This window comes from Nannobrachium achirus, assembly GCF_963921795.1.
Source record: "Nannobrachium achirus genome assembly, chromosome: 23".
Classification (NCBI taxonomy): Eukaryota; Metazoa; Chordata; class Actinopteri; order Myctophiformes; family Myctophidae; genus Nannobrachium; species Nannobrachium achirus.
In genome coordinates, this window is record NC_137830.1 from 37,450,045 (window position 1) to 37,473,654 (window position 23,610).

Here is a 23,610-nt window from a genome sequence, read left to right on the forward strand (position 1 = left end):
CACTATTTTACTTTGCTTTTAATAATCGTTCATTGACTGTAAGCGAGGCAAGTTTGAAATAATGGTGATAATGTTTTGGAGTCCTATCGCCCAGCCCTAGTGAGTGTGCGTGCATGTGTGTTTTTGTGTGTATATGGACGACAGTGTGGTTCGGATTGACTCAAAAACTAACTTTTTTTAAATACATGCTGTACTGCTTCGGATCAGACAAAAATAAAACAAAAACTAAACAGAATTCAGAAAAATAAAACCGGATGCCAAAATGGAACTCGGGAATCATGACAATAATATGTCTGATTCTGTCATTGTCACAATCAAGACAGAAACGTGAATTGTAGCGTACAGGAAATCAAACACGCGCACGCACACGCACACACACACACACACACACACACACACACACACACACACACACACACACACACACACACACTAGAGCCCGACCAAATGACTTGCCTTTTTGACGACACCGGTATCGGCAGTTATGCGGCCGATTTGTACACATGTGTTTTAACCACTTACCACCCTACATCAGTGGTTCTCAACCTTTTCAGGTCGTAACCCCCAAAATAATCATATTTGAACTGGGGACCCCCACCCTGACAAGCACTAAGAGTTGAGGCATTACACTTTGTATAACACGGTTCTATTGTGAAAATAGCTGATCTACATGGTCACAACGCCTCGCAATGTGACCATGTAGATCGGCTATTTTCACAATGTCTGCCTCTAACATTTGACAATTTGACCAATGTTTAATTTACCATGTTAGAGGTATAAAACGTCCTTAAATTGTCACTTTAGAAATGTGCAGATACCCTCTATACACTGAAACTTTATGTTGGTTTGTTCACTTGTTGAGTGAGAAAATAAATGTTGCACATTAAGCTGGGGATCATCTGGGGACCCCCTAAAATAATTTGGGGACCCCCCCACAGGTTGAGAACCACTGCCCTACATGGTTGACCGGTGTCCCTCAGGGCACTAAACTAGTGTATTTTCCGTTTTCCTCTACATTAAATATCTTTGATCTGCTGCTGATTTGTGCTTAACTACTAGTCTAGGTGGTCGAAGCACTGTCAACCTGGCGTCCGTATTTTGGGAATGTCATTGTTGGTGAAAATGTTTAAATGCCCAAATCCCCCTCCCCCCACAGCTTACACACGGCGTTGTGACTCATGGGCTTGTAGATCTTCTCGTATTGAACATTTTGAATAAGGCTTTTAAGTATTTACATAAAGTAAATAGTAAGTAAATGTTCAAAAATAGAAACTTCTACAGCAAGTAGGAAATGTTGCACTTCTTTGACAAAATATCGGTAATCTGGGGTCTAACACAAAATCGGGACCGGCATTGAAATTATGGCATCGGTCGGGCTCTAACACACACACACACACACACACACACACACACACACACACACACACACACACACACACACACACACACACACACACTATAGTAATATTGTACAAATTGTACTATATAGTAATATATAGTACAAACACACCCACAGGCTTCTTGAAGGTGACAGGGTGAGATGGCGTTTTGATTGGAGGAGGTGGGGGCTTCCGGAGCGACGGGTGCATCCGATTGGATGTCAGGGCTGTCCGTCAGAGCGAGCGGAGTGATCCCATTGGTCACAGCGGGTCTTTGTAGAATCCCAGCTTGGCCAAGGACATCTCTCTACGCATCTGCATGATCTCCCAGAACATCTGTTCAGCTGCACACATGCGCACACACACGTGCACACACACATGCACACGCACACAAGAAATGATTCACGTTGGCTGGTATGGTTAAAGCTAAATAATCAATGGTGAAAGACGAAGGCAAGCTTAACTCATTGACTGGAACAGTCGAGCAACCCGAAAATTTCGCTATGTCTTTCACTGCCTGGCTTCTCTTACCTTTTAACGTGGGCGCTAGAGTTTCCATCGTGCGCAATCGGACACGGACTATGTATCGTGCATGTGCGGGTATTTCATCAGCTTCGAAAATCCGTCCAGCGTTGCCTTTTTGTAAGCCGTGTTGTATACACAGAAAGCGAACGGGCGGAATAGAGTATGGACCATCCTGCTTCCGGTTTCGTCCGGATGTTGATGGGTCCGTGTTGAAATCGATCGCGGAGGATTAGTTCCGGCCTATTTTAGTTTCACTGCGATGAAATATATTTTTTTAATTAAAGCTTATTAAATCTTCATCCAGGGTGTTACTCTAGTCTGGAGTCATGTTTCTTTTTAGTTTTCATAGGAGCCACCATGTCGAGAGGTGACTCTAATTTAAGATTACAATGTTGGGACCATATCGTTCACTGAGGGAGTGTCAGGTAGCTGCTAGAGGTCAAGGAAACTCATCGCCTGCAGATGAGCTAAAATTCATTCTTTTATAGCATATCGTCACTGTCAGGCAGAAACCCCGTATCTCCAAGTTTCAAATTTGTACGTTTTTTCTAAGGCTGGGACTTTAACTGATTAATTGCGATTAATTAATTACAGAAAATTAACGCGATTAAAAAAATTAACGCATTTTAATCGCACTTAGCTTTTACACCACAGAACCTTCAGTTTCGGGCATACTGATCATAGCGATGCACCAACCAAGAAGAGACAACAAACGCAAAGGGAGAAGTAGCTGATCAGAGCGCTTTGCTTGGCCCAGTGGATGCGAAATTTAGATTTAAAAAACTCACTCGTTGATTCACTCGTACAACAAAATGTGTTTTACTTGAAAAAAATGCTTCTCAGGTCAAATATCGATGTGCGATTAAAATGCGATTAATTGCGATTAATTAATCACAGAGCCTGTAATTAATTAGATTAAAACTTTTAATCGCATCCCAGCCCTAGTTTTTTCACAAAGCAAAGCCCTGCTTCATCATACAAGGCTGTCGCACAAAGGTAGTGAAGACAGCAAATCTACAAGCACACCAACGCCTCGCACTTGTAGATCGGCTGTTTTCACTAGTTTAAATCATTTTTAAAATGATAAACGCAAAATGAACGGTTTTGGACATACAAGGTTTTCACCCGACAACGTCGATGTTCTGTATTGTTGTTTTCTAGATCAGAGACTGTGATGTAAAGGGAGGGAGCTCCCTGTGGAACGCTCAGCTGTACGCACCACGGTGTGCGCACACGTGCGTGTGTGTGTGTGGGGGGGTGTGTGCGTGCATGCAAGTCTCTTACCATCTTGTTGTTTGACCAGCCCTTGGTGAATGTAGCGAACATAGGTGAAGAAATTACACACGGACGTGATCTGACACACACACACACACACACACACACACACACACACACACACACACACACACACACACACACACACACACACACACACACACACACACACACACACACACACACACACACACACACACACACACACACACACACACACAAAAAGAGAATACAGTATGTATAATTGCCGATTCATTGTCATACAAATAATTGCAATTAACGATTTAATTGTGTTTGCCTAAAATAATAGCAGGTGATCTGTAAGCTTATAAAACACGTCATGAGGTGTGTGTGTGTGTGTGTGTTAGGGGCATTCATTACATAAGTCGACTCCCACTAGATAAAGTCAAAAGTGAAAAAAATAAATAAAATCCTTTGTATTTTTTTCTATCATTTTTTTGCTCCATGAGTGCGTCTGTACAGCATTCAAACAGTAGGATTGCTTGTCAAGAACGGAATGATCCAATATTACAATGCTACATTACATTTGGTATAACATGTTCTAAACGCGTTGTGAGCATGTAGATCGGCCATTTTCACTATTTCTACCTCTATATATTTGACAATTCGGACAATGTTTAATTTGTCATTTTAGAGGTATTAAAAGGTCCTTAAATTGGCACTTTAGAAATGTGAACATACCCTCTATATACTTAAACTTTATGTTGGTTTGTTTACAGTTGAGTGAGAAAACAATGTTGCACATTAAGTTAATCATCTGGGGACCCCCCAAAATAATTGGGAGGTTGTGTGTGATGTGATGTCATCAAACGATTAAGTGGACTTCAACTCAACTTTTTACTGAGTCGAGTCGACTTGCAAAAATCACAAGTCGTTAATGCCCTAGTGTGTGTGTGTGTGTGTGTGTGTGTGTGTGTGTGTGTACTTACTCTATATCTACAGTAGGGGGAGACATAGTAAAAGTTGGATGAATCTCCAAACTTGATTCTGTGCTTACAGGTTTTAGTTTGTCCACTCAGAGCGCACTTCCTGTTTGACAGAAAAGAGGGAAAATAATATTTTCATATTCATATTAATATTCATGGGTTTAATCACCAATATTTTATGAACTAAATAAAAACAAAAATTGAAATCAGGAGGGGAAAAAAAACAATACCCTAGTTCAGAGTGATGTTCATTTTCTCCTTAAGGCTAGGGCTCCACCAAAATGACAGCGTCGTGCCGGCGCCGGACAGCGTCAAAAAATTAACCGGGGCGAATTTGAGCGTCCGACGCCGACGTCGGCAGTGGAGCACCCTTCATTAATTAAAACGGGAGCGTCCCCAGTGTTGACGTTGACGCGACGCTCGACGCGCCCGGTGGAGCCGGGGGGGTTAGGGTCCATATTTGGTTCCATTTGTACACTTGGTTCCATTTTTGACACTTGTGTTTTTTTGTTGACTTGACGCGTTACAGACCCGTTATAACACCTTAGGGACCTCCTTGGTGGTCCCCGGGCCGCAAGTTGAGAAAACGTGTTCTAGAAGAGATTAAAGCAGGGGTCTTCAACGTTTTCAGGCCAAGGACCCCTTAGTTGAGAGAGAGATGAAGCAGGGACCCCCACAACCTGTTCATAGATTCCATATAGTTGCATTGTTTGACAGCACAATCATCAGTGTATTTTAGATTCATGTCAATTTGTGTTTTCAGATATTTAACCACTTGAACTGTAACTACTTAAACTTGACCTTTCACTCTGTACTTAGTCTGCTCTTTTTCCCCTTTACACCAAACCTCTTTGCCGAAAATAACAGATCTACAAGCTCACAACGCCTCGTATTTGGCTAAAGTTCTCAGAATATGGACACTAGGATTCAAATGATTAAGGAGAAAAAGGTTTCTATTACACAAAGATTTGGAGGACCCCCTGTAGTAACTCTGAGGACCCCCTAGGGGTCCCAGACTCCCTGTTGAAGACCCATGGATTAAAAGACAACTAGAACAGCATTGGTGAGGTTGCCATGGGGGGGGAAAAGTTGCAGGTAATTCTGCAACATTATCAACATCTGCTGCATGTTTGGAAGGAAAGGAGGCGAGGAAAGGAGGGAAGGGATGGGAGAAGAAGGAAAGGAAAGGAATAGGAGAGGTTAAGAAAGGAAGGGCCGAATGGAAAGAAGCAAAGGAATATACTGTATAGTCAGGGAATATTATCACAATACCTGTCAAAGCTGGGAATACATTTGTTACCAAATTATTTCTTCACCAATGTGTTTGTAAAGGTGTCTAGTAAGATATCTACCAAAGTTTGAAATTCAAAATCCCTAGGAGAATCTTTGACAGCTAGGGTAATTCTGGGTCTCATTCCTTAAATGACTGAGACTCCCAAAGAAATCTGCTTTAAGTGGGATGTGAGGGCTCTAACTAGGTGTTTTTAATTATTCTGAATCCATAACAAGCATTTGTTTTGCACAAAACACATTCCTTGGGCTAAAAATGGAACCCATACAAGTGTGAAAAGTGATGACTAATCACTAAACCATCGTTTTTTGGGGCTGTTTTTGGCCCAATTCATGTTTTTCGTGCAAAACAAATGCTTACAATGGATTTATAATAATTAAAAAAAACCTAGTTAGACCCTTCACATGCTACTTAAAGCATATTTTTTGGGAGTAATTTTTTCCCTTATAGTAGTGTATAGTAAGTGAATGACACCCAGAATTACCCTAGCTGTCAAAGATTCTCCTAGGGATGTTGAATTTCAACCTTTGTTAGATAGGGGCGGCATAGCTCAGGGGTCGAGAAACCGTTAATAGAGTACGAAGGGTTCCCAGTTCGAATCCGGGCTCCCCATGAGTTAATGTAGAAGAGTCCTTGAGCAAGACTCTGAACCCCTAATTGCTCCCGGTGAGCAGGTTGGTGCCTTGCATGCATGGTTTCCTCCGCCACCGGTGTATGAATGTGTGCGTGAATGCGTGAATGTAATGCACAATATATGTAAAGCGCCTTGGATAAAAGCACTATATAAACGCACCACCATTTACCATTTTATGTTACTAGACACCTTTACGAACACATTGGTGAAGAAATTGTTTGGTAAGGAATTTATTCCCTGGTTTTATTAATATCCCCTGACTAAAGGGAAGGAGGAACGGTTGATACAAATCTGTAAGTAAGACTGTAAAAGGACTTATTTGGGATGCTCCTTTTAGACAGGGTGTTTGACTGTACGTGTACTGTACTACATTCTTTTAATGCAGGGGTCTTCAACGTTTTCAGGCCAAGGACCCCTTCATTGAGAGAGAGATGAAGCAGGGACGCCCACAACCTGTTCATAGATTCCATGTAGTTGCATTGTTTGACAGCACGATCGTCAGTGTATTTTGGATTCATGTCAATTTGTGTTTTCAGATATTTAACCACTTGAACTGTAAATATGTAATAAACTTGACCTTTCACTCTGTACTTAGTCTACTCTTTTCCCCTCTACACCAAAGCTCTTTGCCAAAAATACCAAATCTACAAGCTCACAACACCTCGCAGCGTGAGGCGTTGTGAGCTTGTAGATCTGATATTTTTGTCTAAAGTTCTCAGACTATGGACGCTAGCGGTTAATATAAAAAAGGAGAAAAAAAAGTTTCTATCACTCAAAGCTTTGGAGGACCCCCTGTAGTAACTCTGGGGACCCCCTAGGGGTCCCGGACCCCCTGTTGAAGACCCCTGTCTTAACTTGTTATGTTCTTCATTTTTGTCTAATAAAATACTCAATCAATCAAAAAATGAAGGAAGAAAGTGAGGATGTTGAGGAGAAAAGGAAGGAATGGAGGGATGGATGGATTAAGTGATAAAACGAGTGATAAGACGAATTCCAATACTCCCGATTTCTGCCTCCTTGCTTCCTCCGTCATCAGCCCTCCAGCATGGCTGTGTGTGTTACGGTGAAATTGGTGACCTGCCGAAATATGTGACCATCGCATGGACTTGCATGGAGGTCTTTAAATACATGGCCTAAATACTGCTAGGTTGAACTCTGCTAATAAACAAAACGCAATGCTTTATGTTCCGTTGTTCCGACACTGATGTTAATTCACCCTTTGTCAAGTCCCGCCCGTTGTCCCGCCCCTCTTCGCACCCATTGGTCGCTGTGTCTTGGTGGGACAAAAGTCCATTTTCTCCATCCACTACTATCGAAATTCAGTTGCTTCTTATTTCTCCAAAAATGACGTTTAAGCAAATTCAACATAAAAAAGATGGAACCAGGGCGGGACAAGGCAGAAAGAGCCTGCTGGTTGGTCAGTCAAGGACCAATCAGAAGGCTGACAAAGGGTGAATTGATGTCTACACAATTTTCACATATTTCAGCAGGTCACCAATTTCACCGTAACACCGCCATGCTGGAGGACAGATGACAGATGTCACTAGTTCACCTCCTGCTGGCTGCAGAAACACTTCCACTCCATTCAATGTGGCTGTGGCCAGAATTTACACTTGATTTTATTACCTTAGTAAACATTTTCATAAATACTTTAATGTTTTCAATCGCTAGTATTGTGGTTCAATTATCATGATATCGATTGGCAAAAACGCAAAACCTCCTATCTGCAAATGTCATGATTTTTGGATTTCAATTGAAACTAGAAGAGAAAATTTCTAAGAAATTTTAAGTGTGCCTGCAGCTCGCTAAGTCTGTGCAACCTTGTGTAGCGGTTGGTGTTAGCATTAGCGTTATTTCATTTGACGCAACCCGCGTGTCTGTATGACAAACGGTTCACGAGATCAAGGGTCACTTCCTGTTTGGTGAGGGGCACTTCCTGTTTGGCGAAATAGGCCCCAATTAAGGTCATGGACGATTAATGAATTAAAGCTGCAAGCAGCGATGACCAGGCCCTCGCAGCTCTACCCACGTCACAAGGCCAGCAGCCAATCAGAAACCAAACAGGAAGTCAGCCATTTCGACTAATTAGTGGCGTTTTGGAGCATTTTTGGCCGTTATCACGGGTCGCACTTTAACGACAGTTTTTTGAGAAAAAACTGTTTTGTGAGAAAAAAAAATTGAGAAAAAAACTTTTTTGAGAAAAAGAAATTTTGAAAAAAAAATTGTGAGAAAAAAAAATCTTGAGAAAAAAAATGTGAGAAAAAAAAATGTTGAGAAAAAAATAATTTTGAGAGAAAAAAATTTTGAGAAAAAAAAAATTGAGAAAAAAAATTTTTGAGAAAAAAAAATTGAGAAAAAAATGTTGAGAAAAAACATTTTTTGAGAAAAAAAAATTTTTGAGAAAAAAAATTGAGAAAAAAAATTTGAGAAAAAAAAATTTGAGAAAAAAAAAATTTTGAGAAAAAGAAAATTTGAGAAAAAAAATTTGAGAAAAAAAAATTTGAGAAAAAAAAATTTTGAGAAAAAAAAAATTGAGAAAAAAAAAATTGAGAAAAAAAAAATTGAGAAAAAAAGAAAAGGTATGACACCAGCCGCAAGTCTGTACGACAAACGGTTCATGAGTTATAGAGGCACTTCCTGTTTGGTGAAGGGCACTTCCTGTTAAAGAGGGGGCGAGGCTTAATCAATTACAGCTCATCCCTATTGGTCGGAAAAAGACCAAAGTTGTGTGAGCATTTTACATTTTAAATGACGTTGCTAGGCAAAAGTATGGCAGAGTTATGTGGCGCCAAAGTTTCTGGGTTTTTTTCGGAGTCCCCCATTCAAAGTCAATGGAGTTTTTGGGCGTTGTTTTTTGCGAATTACATCGCAATCGGAAAGCGGATCGGAAAGAAAAGTAATAGCACACCATTCCCGGCCGAGCCGCACATTTTGATGTATATATTGCGGGGGTGGCGTAAATCGTGCGGCAGTTATTACGTGCCGAAGTTTCCCCCATTCTAAGTCAATGGGGTTTTTTGGCGTCGTTTTTTGCGAATTACGTCGCAATGGTAACGCGGATCGGAAAGAAAAGTAATAGCACACCATTCCCGGCCGAGCCGCACGTTTTGATGTATATATTGCGGCGGTGGCGTAAATTGTGCGGCAGTTATTACGTGCAGAAATTCGTGGCGAAAGACTTAATTAATGACTTAAGTATGGCGGATTACAATAAGTGTTTTGCTATTGCATAGCAGGCACACTTAATTAGGACAACATGGTCTGCAAGATCGTTCTGCCCCTCATTTTGTAAAAACATGTCATGTGACCAGAACATTACATTTGACAGATTTGGAAAAGCGGCAAAATGTTGAAGCTCAAAACCTCCTCTCTGCTGATTGCTAATGATTGGTGTCAGGTGGTGAAACTTTTACCACACCAAGAGGGTGTTAATGGTAATACTTGTAACAGACCTGTAGAATGTCTTGATCTCAAAAGGAGCATAATTAAGTGTTGTAAAACGTGTTATTTAACAAGAAAATAGCCTAACTATTTCTTGGTAAAAAACCTCAGAAATAGTAGATAGGAGATTTTGGTGTTGAACACACATTTTCCTTTTTCCCAACAAAGTGACATTTTCAGTTAGGAGGTTTTGCATTTTGGCCATTGATATGCATTTATAAAAGTATGGTCCTATTAATTTTAAAAGTAATGACAAAGTTGGCAGGGTATGTTTCTACGGCTTCAGCCAATAGCAGTCGTTTCCGGTTGCTTTTCGGGACCGAAGTTCCAAGACGGCGGATTTGAATTCGCCGGAGGAAGTGGCTTCATAACGGGTCTGTAGAAACCAACGGGTGACGTCACCGTTCCCTTGGTCCATATTTTTTTTAAGTCTACGAGTGAGAGAGACAGAGAGACAGAGACAGAGAGAGAAAGAGAAAGGATAGACGACTTACGTGACAAGCTCAGCCCATCGAGCACTGGAGGAATGGAGAAAAAGGAGGGAAGAAAGAAAGAAAAAAAGAAAGACAGCCGGTGATGGAGAGATGACCATGAACGAGTGAAGCCAGGAAGACAAAAACATCTGAGGGGACAGGAGAGAAAGAGAGAGACAGACAGAGAGAGGAGAGCGATAGTAATATTCTGTGTGTGCGTGTGTGTGTGTGTGTGTGTGTGTGTGTGTGTGTGTGTGTGTGTGTGTGTGTGTGTGTGTGTGTGTGTGTGTGTGTGTGTGTTTGTGTGTGTGTGTGTGTGTGCGCGTGCGTGCGTGCATGCGTGCGTGCGTGCGTGCATGTGTGTGAGAGAGATCTCATCATACCTCAGAACATCTCATCATATCTCATTACGTCTCAAATCGCCACTGTCGGGCAGAAACCTCGTATCTCCAAGTTTCAAATTTGTACGTTTTTTCGCGAAGTAAAGCCCTGCTTCATCAGACAAGGCTGTTGCACAAAAGTAGTGAAAACAGCAGATCTATAAGCACACAACGCTTCGCACCGCGAATGGCATATGTTCTTCACCTTAGATCTTTCATGGCAATCGGACGCTGCATGCATGATTTGAAGCATTGTGTTCCAAAAATGTGTTTTGCTAAAGTCTACCTGCTGGTGGCGCTATAACAGGCCAATGTGAAAAAGGTAGCATTTGTTCCTTGACCTAGTGGGAATATGTGTGGCAAATTTCACGGTAATCGCAAGCTGCGTTGATGATTTGAGGCATTTTGTTCAAAAACAGAGCAATCCTGCAAACTTTGGAAGCCAATATTAGCCAAACAGGATGGAATATGAAATATCAGACGGATCGGACTTGATCACATGACTATAGAGATACTGTGTACCGATTTGCGTGATTTTTGGATAAAATCTCAAGGAGTAATATTAAAAAATGTGTTTTACATAAGTCGGCCCAAAGGTGGCGCTATAAAAGGCTGATGTGAGAAATGCAGGGCAAAGGTTTATCCTTAGCCTCTAGGGAGTGCGCTTACAAAGTTTGAAATTGATCGGTGGAGTTATATGTAAAACCAGAAATCGGCCTGTTATAGCGCCACCATGAGGCTGATTTCAAAAATTTGAAGTGGCATTTCTTCCTCGACCTAGTGGGAACGTGTGTGCGCAATTTCATGATAATTGCACTTTGCGTTTGGGATTTGAGGCATTTTGTTCAAAACGGCTCAATCCTACAAATTTTGGAAGCCAATCTTAGCCAATCAGGATGGAATATGCAAAATTGGACAGATCTGTGTCGATCACATGACTGTCGAGATACTGCCTACCGATTTGTAGGATTTTTGGACAAAATCTGTAAGAGTAGTGCACAGAAATGTGTTTTGTGAACATCGGCCACTAGGTGGCGCTAGAAAAGGCCTATTTGAAAAATTTAAGGCAGAGGTTCTAGATTGGCATCCAGGGAATGTGTGTGCTCACTTTGGCAGCGACCGGGCCAACGGCGACTGAGATTTGGTGCACACAAACTGCGAGGACGCACGGACGCACGGACGGACGGACGGACGCACACACGGACGGACGCACGGACGGACGAAGGGGAAAACATACTCTCCCCAATGCCTTCGGCTGGTGGAGACAATGATAAAAACAAACGGTTTTGGACATACAAGGTTTCCACCCGACAACAACGATATGATATATTACAGTATATTATATCTCATATGACAATAGAAAGTACCGGCACAGTGACCTGATTACTTTGACTTGATGATTCCATGAGTGGACCCCTGGTGGTACCCGGAACCCCACTTTGAGAACCACAGATATTTATCCACCAGTTTTCCAAACGTCCCATGGTGCATTGCGCAGAAGGCGTGCGGCAGTTCGGGCGTCGCAGCCGAGAGTGATCTACAAGCTCACAACGGTTGCATCTGCGACGCGACGCGAGCTTGTATGTCTGCTGTTTCTCCGGATGTGTCCCACACAGTAAATTCTCGCGGAAACTGGTGGATAACCTGTTCAAGAGATCTCCTGGTTCAGCATTAAAACAGAGCTCTGAGGTAAAACCAGCCTCTGTGTGTGTGTGTGTGTGTGTGTGTGTGTGTGTGTGTGTGTGTGTGTGTGTGTGTGTGTGTGTGTGTGTGTGTGTGTGTGTGTGTTGTGTGGACATACTTTGGTCCTCCACACTCCACAGCTGAAGCCTTGACGACCGGTAGCGGCTGGAATCCAACAGGCTCAACACTCAATGTGTTCCTCTCTACAGCTTCTAGAATGATTGACCCCAACTACACACACACACACACACACACACACACACACACACACACACACACACACACACACACACACACACACACACACACACACACACACACACACACACACACACACACACACACACACACACACACACACACACACACACACACACACACACAGGTTTGTATTACTATACTTGTGAGGAATCAACTGTTTAGGACAGCGGTTTTATGGACGACATTTTTATTGCCATTTTTAACTGTAACCTAAAGCCAAAATATGTTAGACCTACAGCTGCTCCTTCGCTTGCAACGGAGCAGCTCATATCCTAATATACACACGCGCACACACACACACACACACACACACACACACACACACACACACACACACACACACACACACACACACACACACACACACACACACACACACACACACACACACACACACACACACACACACACACACACACACACACACACACACACGCGCACGTACCTCAGTCTTGCTGAAGGTGAGACAGGGGTAAATGTCCTCTCTGTAGATTCTGTCCAGGAAAGGACAACTTCTGTCCATTGTCGGGTCCTCCTTCCACAGTTTGAACTCACTGAACAACTGACTGTCTACCTGCACAGAGCCAGACAGACAGACAGACAGACAGACAGACAGACAGACAGACAGACAGACAGACAGACAGACAGAGACAGGGACAGAGAGAGGGAAAGTATACAGATCATGTTTACAGTGAGAGGGGGCATTTAATGGAGACTCTAGTGGCTGTTTCACCTTATACCGCTCTTTAAGCCAACTCAGCAAACATCTACAGGGATCAGTTTGAAAGGAAAGATGTTTTGGAGGAAAGACTCGTTTTGTTTTTATGCCAACTGTTTGCTCCACACACACACGTTTCTGTGTTGTCACTGCTGTTGTACTTGAATACTATTCACCAGGGGTGTAACGATATATTAACTGTATTGAAATATCGTTTTTAACTTAAAAAATCGGAGTATATCGAAATGAAAACAGCTAAAATCGAATCGTATCGTTTTATTTTGTATCGTATCGAATCGGCAGTGCAAAGAATCGATTGCATCGATACTACCTACTTGTGCATTGTATTTAGCATTTTTAAGAAGGAAAAAATGAAAAGGAGGGGTTTAATTACTTTTCCTTTCCATATACAGGTAGTTACACTGGTCTATCGATAAATGTGTGTAATCTCTGGGTTCATGTCAAGGTGCAGGTTTGTCAATATACAATGTCCATGTATTTGGCAGATAATCACTGTGTTTACTTATTTATATCCATAATAAGACAATATCGTCCATGTATCGTATCGTCAACCATGTATCGTGATATGTATCGAATCGCTATTAAAATGTATCGTTACACCCCTACTATTCACTCAGTAGGATACACTCACTCACTCACCAGTGAGGAGCCCCTACCGGCATCCAGGGCAGTGCTTTAGATACATTACAAGCTCACAGTGTGTCACTTTATGCTGCGATGCAAGCTTGTACATTTTTGTAAATCCTTCACAATGTTTTGTGTGTGTGTGTGTGTGTGTGTGTGTGTGTGTGTGTGTGTGTGTGTGTGTGTGTGTGTGTGTGTGTGTGTGTGTGTGTGTGTGTGTGTGTGTGTGTCGTACCTCTCTACAGTCTCGTACGATGGGTTCCGTGGCGGAGGGGTCGGGCTGTGAGCCCATTACAGCTGACGATGTGCTTTTGTTCCGGCCGTGACCTTTCCTGAACGGCGCCTTCATCACGGCGCCCCCTGGTGGCAGCTCGGACACCGGAGAGCCAGGCGAGGACAGCACCAACGTCTTCAACGCCGTCACCTCCGCTTGGAGGACGTCAATCTGACGGCACGGACATGGAGACAAACATGCAGAGGCAGTTTTAACGTCTGACAATAATGACCAACAACAGGACAACAAGAACGTACTGTAGGGCTGTCACGATTATGACATTTTACATGACGATTAATTGTCACTCAAATGATTGCGATTAACGATTTTAATTGAGTTTTTGTCGTTGACAATTCAATTTCCGTTTGGCTTTTAGGCTTTGAAGTTGCACATAATAATCATGACACATAACTTAAATATATAAATACATTACTGACATATTTGACAATTTTATACTTGAAAAAGAACATTGATAGCGGAAATAGCCAATCTACAAGCTCACCGTTGTGAGCTTGTAGATCTGCTATTTCCACTACTTTTTGAAAGTGTTTGTAACTATATTAACATTTCTCAACATGGAAACGATTATGACGATTATGCAAAATAATTGCGATTACCTAAAATAATTGCGATTACCTCAAATAATTGCGATTAAACGATTATGTAATAATTGTAACAGCCCTGCAAGAACGCTTTGAGCTTTGTGTGTGTGTGTGTGTGTGTGTGTGTGTGTGTGTGTGTGTGTGTGTGTGTGTGTGTGTGTGTGCGTGTGTGTGCGTGCGTGCATGTGTGTGTGTGTGTGTGCGTGTGCGTGTTTCACCTTGCCCAGTGCCTCTTTCAGCTGTTTCTCAGCGTTGGCCTGCTTCACGTTTGCCTCTCTGACCATCTTATGAGCCTCCTACAACACGCACAGTACAGTACACAGTACAGTAAGCACCACAGCAATACATAAAACACACGGATACAGCGCCCGGCCTAACACAAGGTTTTGGACGTAAACACTGTTGCACAATTAATGCAAGTAGTAGTAGTTAGAAGTAGTAGCAGCAGCAGGGACGTGCTGGGCCCCTGATTCGGCCCGGGGAAAAAAGAGTTGGAGAGGCCCTCATTGCGCGCTATAGAGAGAGATCTCTCTCCATAGCGCTGCTGCTACTCAAAGATTTGCCATTTCAGATCATGACAAGTGACAAGCCAGTGGGCCAATTACATGAGTTAAATTTTGTCGTTGTTGGGTGGAAACCTTGTATGTCCAAAACAGTTTGTTTTGTATTTATCATTTTAAAAATGATTTAAACTAGTGAAAACAGCCGATCTACAAGCACACAACGCCTCGCGGTGCGAGGCGTTGTGTGCTTGTAGATCTGCTGTTTTCACTACTTTTGTGCAACGGCCTTGAATGGTGAAGCAGGGCTTTACTTTGTACAAATTTGAAACTTGGAGATACGAGGTTTCTGCCCGACAGTGACGATTTACTTTGTTGACTGCCCAGCCCCCAAAATGGTAACAAAGGCCGACATTTTATTTTTAATTTTTTCCTAATGGCCGGCTAGCTCTGGTCCATCGCGTCACCTCCAGTGACGCTCTGACAGACCCGTCGGCAAATGAATAGACCGCGTTTTCTCAGCCCCTACGAGCGCTCAACTTCAGTCAAAATAAACAAAACTACTTCACTACTCACCAAACCAAAGATAGTTTTGCGTTGTTGAAAGTCTATTCTCGGCAGTGGTGAGCCCCTCAGCACCCCACCTACTCTGTAAAATACATTATGTTTGTCATGAAATAAAACGCACCCACCTCGAGCCACCCAGCGGCCACCGCAGATACAATGGTTCACAACCCGGAAATAAGCGGCGGTCGAGTTGGATGCACTTTATTTCATGCCAAAAATAGCGTATTTTGCAGATTGGGTGGGGTGCTGAGGGGCTCACCACCGTGGAGAATAGACTTTCAACAACGCAAAACTACCTTTGGTTTGGTGAGTAGTGAAGTACTTTTGTTTATTTTGACTGAAGTTGAGCGCTCGTAGGGGCTGAGAAACGCGGTCTATTCATTTGCCGACGGGTCTGTCAGAGCGTCACTGGAGGTGACGCGATGGACCAGAGCTAATGGCTGGTCTGGACCGGCCGGGAATGAACCGGCCGTTCGGGAGTTGTCCCGCTTTTCCCAATGGCCAGCACGTCCCTGAACAGCAGCAGCAGCAGCAGCAGTACCTGGAACAGGGACGCCGTCAGGTCTTCTAACTCCTGCTCTAGCTGGATTCTGACTTTAGAGAGTTTCTCACACTCCTCATCCTTCAATAATAACTCCTTACAGTACGCACACACACACACACACGCGCGTACACACGCATGCACACACACGCACACGCACGCACGCACACACACACACACACACACACACACACACACACACACACACACACACACACACACACACACACACACACACACACACACACACACACACACACACACACACACACACACACACACACACACACACACACACACAAAGAAGCATGGACATATGCACAATGGGGGAGGGAAAAAAAAACAGAAAATATAAATAAATTCAAAGTGAAGAAATAAAATCATAGAAATTAAAACATGACATGTTCTGAAAACAAACCAACAATAATGACCATCAATAAGACTGCATTTGAACTGACAACAAGGTGGGTTAAAGTCTCCACACTGCCTTTCTAACCATCACCTGGTCCTGGCAGTACCCTGTAGGCCAGGGGTGGGCAACTTTGATGATGGCGAGGGCCACTATATTTCCACCTTCACTCCAGAGGGCCACATTGCATATTGCTACGTCCTACTTTGCCATTCTAGTATCTCATACAAAATAAGCAAAAATAGCAGATCTACAAGCAGAAAAAAGCAAAAATAGCAGATGGCTATTTTTGCTTATTTTTAATTGGAATCCTGAATTATTTTTTGTTATTTTTTAATTGGAATCCTGAAATGTAACATTTTGATTTAATTTCAAACACATTTCATTATATAATCATGTTAACTTTATGAACCTAAATACAAATACATTGGACATAAAAAATACATTTTAATACAACTATACTAGTCATTAAGCTACTAATAGACTGAAGGAATTAAAGCAGGTCATGTTTGGAAATTTGAAACAGCTATCAATAATATATCAGTATTCCGGTATTAACCAGCGGGCCGCATTAAGTGAAGGTTGTGGCCGCATGTGGCCCCCGGGCCGCCAGTTGCCCATGTATGCTGTAGGCCGTTCTCTGACCCCTCCTGTCCACTTGACTTTATCCAACATACCCAATTAAAGGAGGCATCCAGACCAAAACACAAATAGGGCTAAATCTGCCTTTTATCAGATCCCTTCATACACGCTGCAGTTGTTTTTATATACATGCATTCTCCCCACCCCTCCACAGATAAAATGTGTGTATTTGACGAGTAGTCTACTCGACATTTCTACATGAACGGCTGCAAAACAAACAGTGCATCTGTGAGTCTCATTGGAGCGATATTTTTGGAGCGATATAGTTTGGAGCGATATAAATAGCCGCATTAGCGAGTAGCTACCTCTTCAAATACCCCTGTTTTAGCTGTGGAGGGGTGGGGAGAATGCAGAACAGGGGCATGTATATAAAAAAACAACTGCAGCATGTATGAAGGGATATGATAAAAGGAAAACACAAGCACATAACGCCTCGCGACAGATCGGCTGTTTTCACTAGTTTTGTGCGACAGAGGTTTCTGCCTGACAGTAATGATATTTTAGAGTGATTATGTTGCAAGGAAAACGTTGAGATAATAGCCATTTTGGTTAGAACTGACTAATATTATCAAATGATCTCGTGGCACCCCTGGACTGCTGTCACGGCACCCCTGGGTGCCCCGTCACCCACTTTGAAAACCCCTGGTTTATAGAACCATTATTATGACAGCAGGAGCATTTATTATTCATTGTAGATCATATTATATCATAACAATTATAATGAAAAGAATGAAAAAAATGTAATGTCAAAATGAATGACAAAAAAATTTATAATAAATAATATTCAAATGTTAACATTGCTTAATGGGTAGCACACACAACACACACACACACATACACACTCACAGAAGTGCAAACACGCATTTTGGTTGGAGTCTCACTGCTACTGTGTGTGTGTGTGTGTGTGTGTGTGTGTGTGTGTGTGTGTGTGTGTGTGGGTTATGACTGACTTTAAGTAGTGTGACACGTTGAGAGATCGTGGACCGTTTGTTATTGGTGCACGACACTGGCCATTCACCACAAGCACGATATCGATGATGAGAACTAATACCGGTATATCATTTTAACCCATTCAAACAGGTAAGGCATCAATTTAGATTATAACCACTTCAACCATTTTATACTTTGGCTATTAAAAAATAGCACATATACAAGCTCATATCTTAGCGCGTCACTTTGTGCCACCGCGCTAAGTGCTGCTGTTTTTGAAAAATTAAGTAAGTTTGTACAAATCTTATACATATATTTTATTTAATTTTATTTTATAAGCAAACATTTTTTACTCAAATCGTTGCTTCTGGGGGTCAGGCTTTGGGGTTATTGTAGTAAAAAAAAAAAGTAAGAAAATGGCATTTATAAAATTGCTGACCTAAGATGTTGATGTTAAGTGTGTGTGTGTGTTACCCTCTGGGCCTTCTCCAGCTCCTCCCTCAGTCTCTCGTATCCTCTCTCCTTGACCTCCATGACCGAGGGACTCCTCAGATGAGACAAGCTGTCAATCAAACCACCAGGCTCCTCCCCCTCCTCTCCGGGCAGGAGATTGGCCCCGCCCTCCGCTGCCGCAGGCTCCACCTCCAGGCCTGGGACGCTGTTGGCAGGAAGCAAGGAAGTGGGAAAATACCAGTAAGAATGACATCTTCTACAGAAGCGGCACTCTCATGTGGCCAGACTGTCTCCCGCGATTTGCAAATGCTCCCGTCAGGGACATGCTGGGCCCCTGATTCAGCCCGGGAAAAAATAGTTGGAGAGGCCCTCATTGCACGCTATAGAGAGAGATCTCTCTCCATAGCGCTGCTGCTACTCAAAGATTTGCCATTTCAGATCATGACAAGTGACAAGCCAGTGGGCCAATTACTGTACATGAGTTATATTTCGTCGTTGTCGGGTGGAAACCTTGTATGTCAAAACAACGTTTGTTTTGTATTTATCATTTTAAAAATGATTTAAACTAGTGAAAACAGCCGATCTACAAGCACACAACGCCTCGCACCGTGAGGTGTTGTGTGCTTGTAGATCTGCTGTAGATCTGCTGTAGATCTGCTTGTAGATCTGCTGTTTTGTGCAACAGCCTTGTATGATGAAGCAGGGCTTTGCTTTGCGAAAAAATGTATACATTTGAAACTTGGAGATACAAGGTTTCTGCCCGACAGTGACGATTTACTTTGTTGGCCGCCGAGCTCCAAAATGGAACGAAGGCCGACATTTTATTTTTAACTTTTTCCTAATGGCCGGCATGGACCGGCCGGGAATGAACCGGCCGTTCGGGAGTTGTCCCGCTTTTCCCAATGGCCAGCACGTCCCTGGCTCCCGTCATACAGTCTGGGGCATGGAAGTCTTATGATGAGTAATGGGATAAAGCGGATGTGACGCGCCTGCTCCCTTGGTGCAGTAGCGATAACAAGTCCTACTGGAAGCGTTATGTCTTCTTTCAGTAACCAACGCAAAGCCCTCTGACTGGGACTGTGGTCCAGAACCACTCCACACTGAGATCCAACTTGGTGGATCGGTAACCGGTAGAGTCGCCGGAAAGAAACTTGCAGAGATTTTAATTTTTGTATTTGTTTTACTGAGAATAAGGTTAGAAATAACTTTAGGATTACGCATATCTTTCTGAGGTTAAGATTAGGAATAGGGTTAGGTTTTGGCACCGTTTTACTGAGGTTAAGGTTAGGAATAAGGTTAGCTTTAACCGTTTAGGCATAGTTTACAGGTATATATAGGGATAATAAGGATCTCAATGGAAAATAACAAATAAGCCTTGCCTTATCCAAGTTTACTTTTAGTTGACATTGTACCAGTGAACTGTACTGTCATGAAACTGTACCTTTTCCTATCCAAAACTTATAATAAATACCTCAATCAATCAATGAAAATGCATAAACTATCAGCCCGGGCGAATTTCTTTCCAGCAACTCTTCTGGTATTCGGTGGATCTACCTCAGGGGGTGGTGACACCAAATTGCCAGCATCTGATACACAGGGTTCCCACACATCTTTACCAATTAATTTCCAAAACTTTTCCAAAACCTTTCCAGAATATTTAACCCGATTTCCAGGACTATATAACAATAATTCAGCTCAATAACGAGTCGCTTACTCCTATGCACAATGCCCAAAGACAGGTAGTGTATGCCAGTGGTTCTCAAACTTTTCAGGCCGTGACCCCCGAAATAATCATATTTGAACTGGAGACCCCCACCCTGACGAGCACTAAGAGTTGAGGAATTTTGTATAACACGGTTCTATTGTGAAAATAGCAGATCTACATGCTCACAAGTCACAACGCCTCGCTGCGAGGCGTTGTGAGCATGTAGATCGGCTATTTTCACAATTTCTGCCACTAATATTTGACAATTTGGCCAATGTTTAATTTGTCATTTCAGAGGTATTAACAAAATCAATAACCAAAGACAATGCATAGCTATTTTTTTCCAGGACCTTCCAGGACCCTTGATAAATTCCCAAACTTTTCCAGTACTGGAAAAATATTTTTCTAATTTCAAAATATTTCCAGGAATTTCATGACCGTGGGAACCCTGGATACAGTACCTCTGCCCTGGCCAGCCAGTGACGGAGGTTCCCTGCCACAGCAACGAGCCACACAACCAGCTCCTGAGCAGGCTTCTATGCCACCTGTGGTTGATGGTACCTCAAGTTTCACCGACAGAGAATATCACTCTCAGAACCAGGCCTGGGACCGGAGAGCAGTGCGTAATTAAACCTGACTAGACCTTTATGTAACTTCCTACGGTGACGTATGCCCACAACATCAAAAGCAGTGTTGTGTTGCTTCGTCATTGGTCAAGTGTTACTCCATATAGCCAATGAGGAACACTTAACCAATGACGAATGTCACTCCGTATAGCCAATGAGGAACCAGTATGCTTGGTGAAGTCATCTTTGTGTCTCCTCATTGGCTGAAAGCTATCAGCCAATGAACCCACTATTGTTATCAGTTTGAGGTTTATGGAGTAACATTTAGCCAATGAGAATTGAGAAACCACAATTTTCGCGACGTCGCCTTTATGCAACTTCCTCATTGGGTAAAAGTGTCGGAAGTAGCCACTGCTGCACTGAACTGTAGTCCCATTTGAAACATAACAGAAACACAATAGCTCAGACAAAGTCATTCGAGCGGCCTATTCTTGTTATGGGTGTATAGTTTAAGAAAACGTTTGAAAACATCATGGAGGTAACACCAACAACACCAGAGAAAGACGAAATAACGCCTCCAGAAATATTGAAAGGAGACATAAGGCTTCCAGTAGGACATGTTATTGCTACTGCACCAAGGGAGCGGTTGCGTCACATCCGCTTTATCTCGCACTCATCGTTTCTATTTCCGTTTGCCAGACTGTATGACGGGAGCATTTGCCCAAATCGCGGAGGCAACAGTCTGGCCTCGCGAGACTACCTCCAGCACGACTCGTCACACCCAAGCCGTGCTACTCACACGCTGAGTTGGCGATGCCCAGGGTCGAAAATGGAGTAGAAAACGACTGCTCTGTTTAGTTTTAGTCTGTTCTCCTCACCTGCCATTGTGTCGTGGGGTGGAGTAGACAGGTTGCGTGGGCAGCTGGTCAGCTCTCAGCGTGGTGTGGGGGGACGGTGGGGGGGCGCCCAGGGAAGAGGTGCGGTACAGCGCAGTGGGGGGTGCAGTCTGACGGGTGGGCGGGCGATGGTCTGCTTGCTTCTGGTAGAGAAATCACATGGGCAAACAATGATCAATTTCCAGATTTCAGTTCATTCCTTTCTTTACAAAGCATTCATTAACCCATTTAGGCCTAGAATTATTTAATGCTTTAACTATTGAAACATAGCAGATATTCAAGCTCACAGCGAGCTTGTAGATCTGCTATTTTTGAAAAATTGTGATTTCTTTGCATATATCTTTTTAAAAGCGAACATTTCTAACTCAAATATTTGCTTCTGGGTGGTCCCTGGAACAACATATTTTGAGATGGGGGTCCGCGGCCAAATGCATGTAATTTTGGCGGTCCTTGACATGAAAGAGTTTGAAAACCACTGATTTAGAAGAAGGATTTAGAAGACATTTATAGAATCGGGTCAAAAGTATTCAAAGACTTTTTTTTTTTTTTTTTTTTAATGGCAGATCTACAAGCTCGCGGTGCAGTACTCAGTGCCGCGCTGTGAGCTTATAGTTCTGCTATTTTTTAATAGTTAAAGCATAAAATACTGGGTACAGTGGTTCAAATCTAAAGTGACACAGATTTGCGCTCAGGCCTAAATGGATTTTAAGTAAGCCATTTACCATGAGAGGGAGTGGGTTGGTGGCTGATTTACCACTGTTTCAGGGTTGTGATGATAAACAACCCTGAAACAGTGGTAAATCAGCCAACAACCCACGACCCTCGAATGGTAAATTGCTTTTCTACCACTTCTACCATATAAATGAAAGAAAACACAGTTGTAACTTGCAAGGTTATTTAGTTATACAACTGCAACACAACAGTGGGCGGGGTCCATGAGACAACTCAAGGTTGTTGACTGATTTACCACTGTTTTAAGCCAATCAGAATCCAGTAACTGAACATGTGACCACAAAAAGTGGTAGAAATGATAATGGGGGTGTGGTGGTTTACCTGCAGGTCGGGTGTAGTGGGTGAAGCTAGGTTCACTTCATGGAATCCCTCCAGAGGTTCAGTGCTCTGACTGCTGTTAGCCATAGCAGCTGTAGTAGCTCATCATACACTCTGCATGGACACAGTAAATGTCATTGGCATTGTAATAATCACTAATACAAAACAACACCGCAAAAGAATTGTTCTATGATAGAATGGTATGGTATTGAAATTGTATATCAAGCATGGGAAAGACTATAAAATGAACTGGCTAAGAGTAATTTTGTTTTCCGTGTTGTCAGCTTACTTGGTTGTTAAGTATTGCTGTTGCCGTTATTAATATTGCTTGTTTTGTCATCATCGTGTTACAGTTAAATGTAACTGACCATGGTTGTGGCCGATCCAGGTGCCCAACAGTCTGACAGCCAGTCAGCAAGACCACTCACATCTGAGAGAGAGAGAGAGAGATAAAGAGAGAGAGCATTTTAACAAGTGTGTGTGTGTGTGTGTGTGTGTGTGTGTGTGTGTGTGTGTGTGTGTGTGTGTGCTTTGTGCCAACAACACAGATGGTCAGAAACAACAACACACCCACAATAACCTCTCTCTCTCTCACACATACAGAATCCAGGGTTGACTCAAGACAATGAACCCGACAGCTAGGGCTGTCACGATTATGACATTTTACATGACGATCAATTGTCACTCAAATAATTGCGATTAACAATTTAATTGTGTATTTGTCGTTGACAATTACATTTCTGTTTGGCTTTTAGGTTTTGAAGTTGCACATGGCTATGTGACACATAACCCAAATATACAAAGAAACTACTGACATATTTGA

The 23,610-nt window shown here is 42.7% G+C and overlaps 1 protein-coding gene across 1 annotated transcript; it reads right to left on the reverse strand.

Annotated features, from left to right (window-relative positions):
• Positions 1-1,640: 1,640 nt before the first annotated feature.
• rab3ip (RAB3A interacting protein (rabin3)) lies at positions 1,641-23,159 on the reverse strand (the record flags this gene model as incomplete). The annotated part of the gene is made up of 13 exons (XM_080754600.1): positions 23,077-23,159; positions 22,791-22,901; positions 21,720-21,880; positions 18,592-18,775; positions 16,137-16,232; positions 14,747-14,824; positions 13,888-14,097; positions 12,735-12,863; positions 12,147-12,259; positions 9,987-10,010; positions 4,130-4,229; positions 3,189-3,258; positions 1,641-1,723 (listed from the first exon to the last, which is right to left on the reverse strand). Exons 2-13 carry the CDS (start codon positions 22,872-22,874, stop codon positions 1,641-1,643), a joined length of 1,332 nt encoding a protein of 443 aa, XP_080610726.1. The 5' UTR covers positions 22,875-22,901; positions 23,077-23,159.
• Positions 23,160-23,610: the final 451 nt, after the last annotated feature.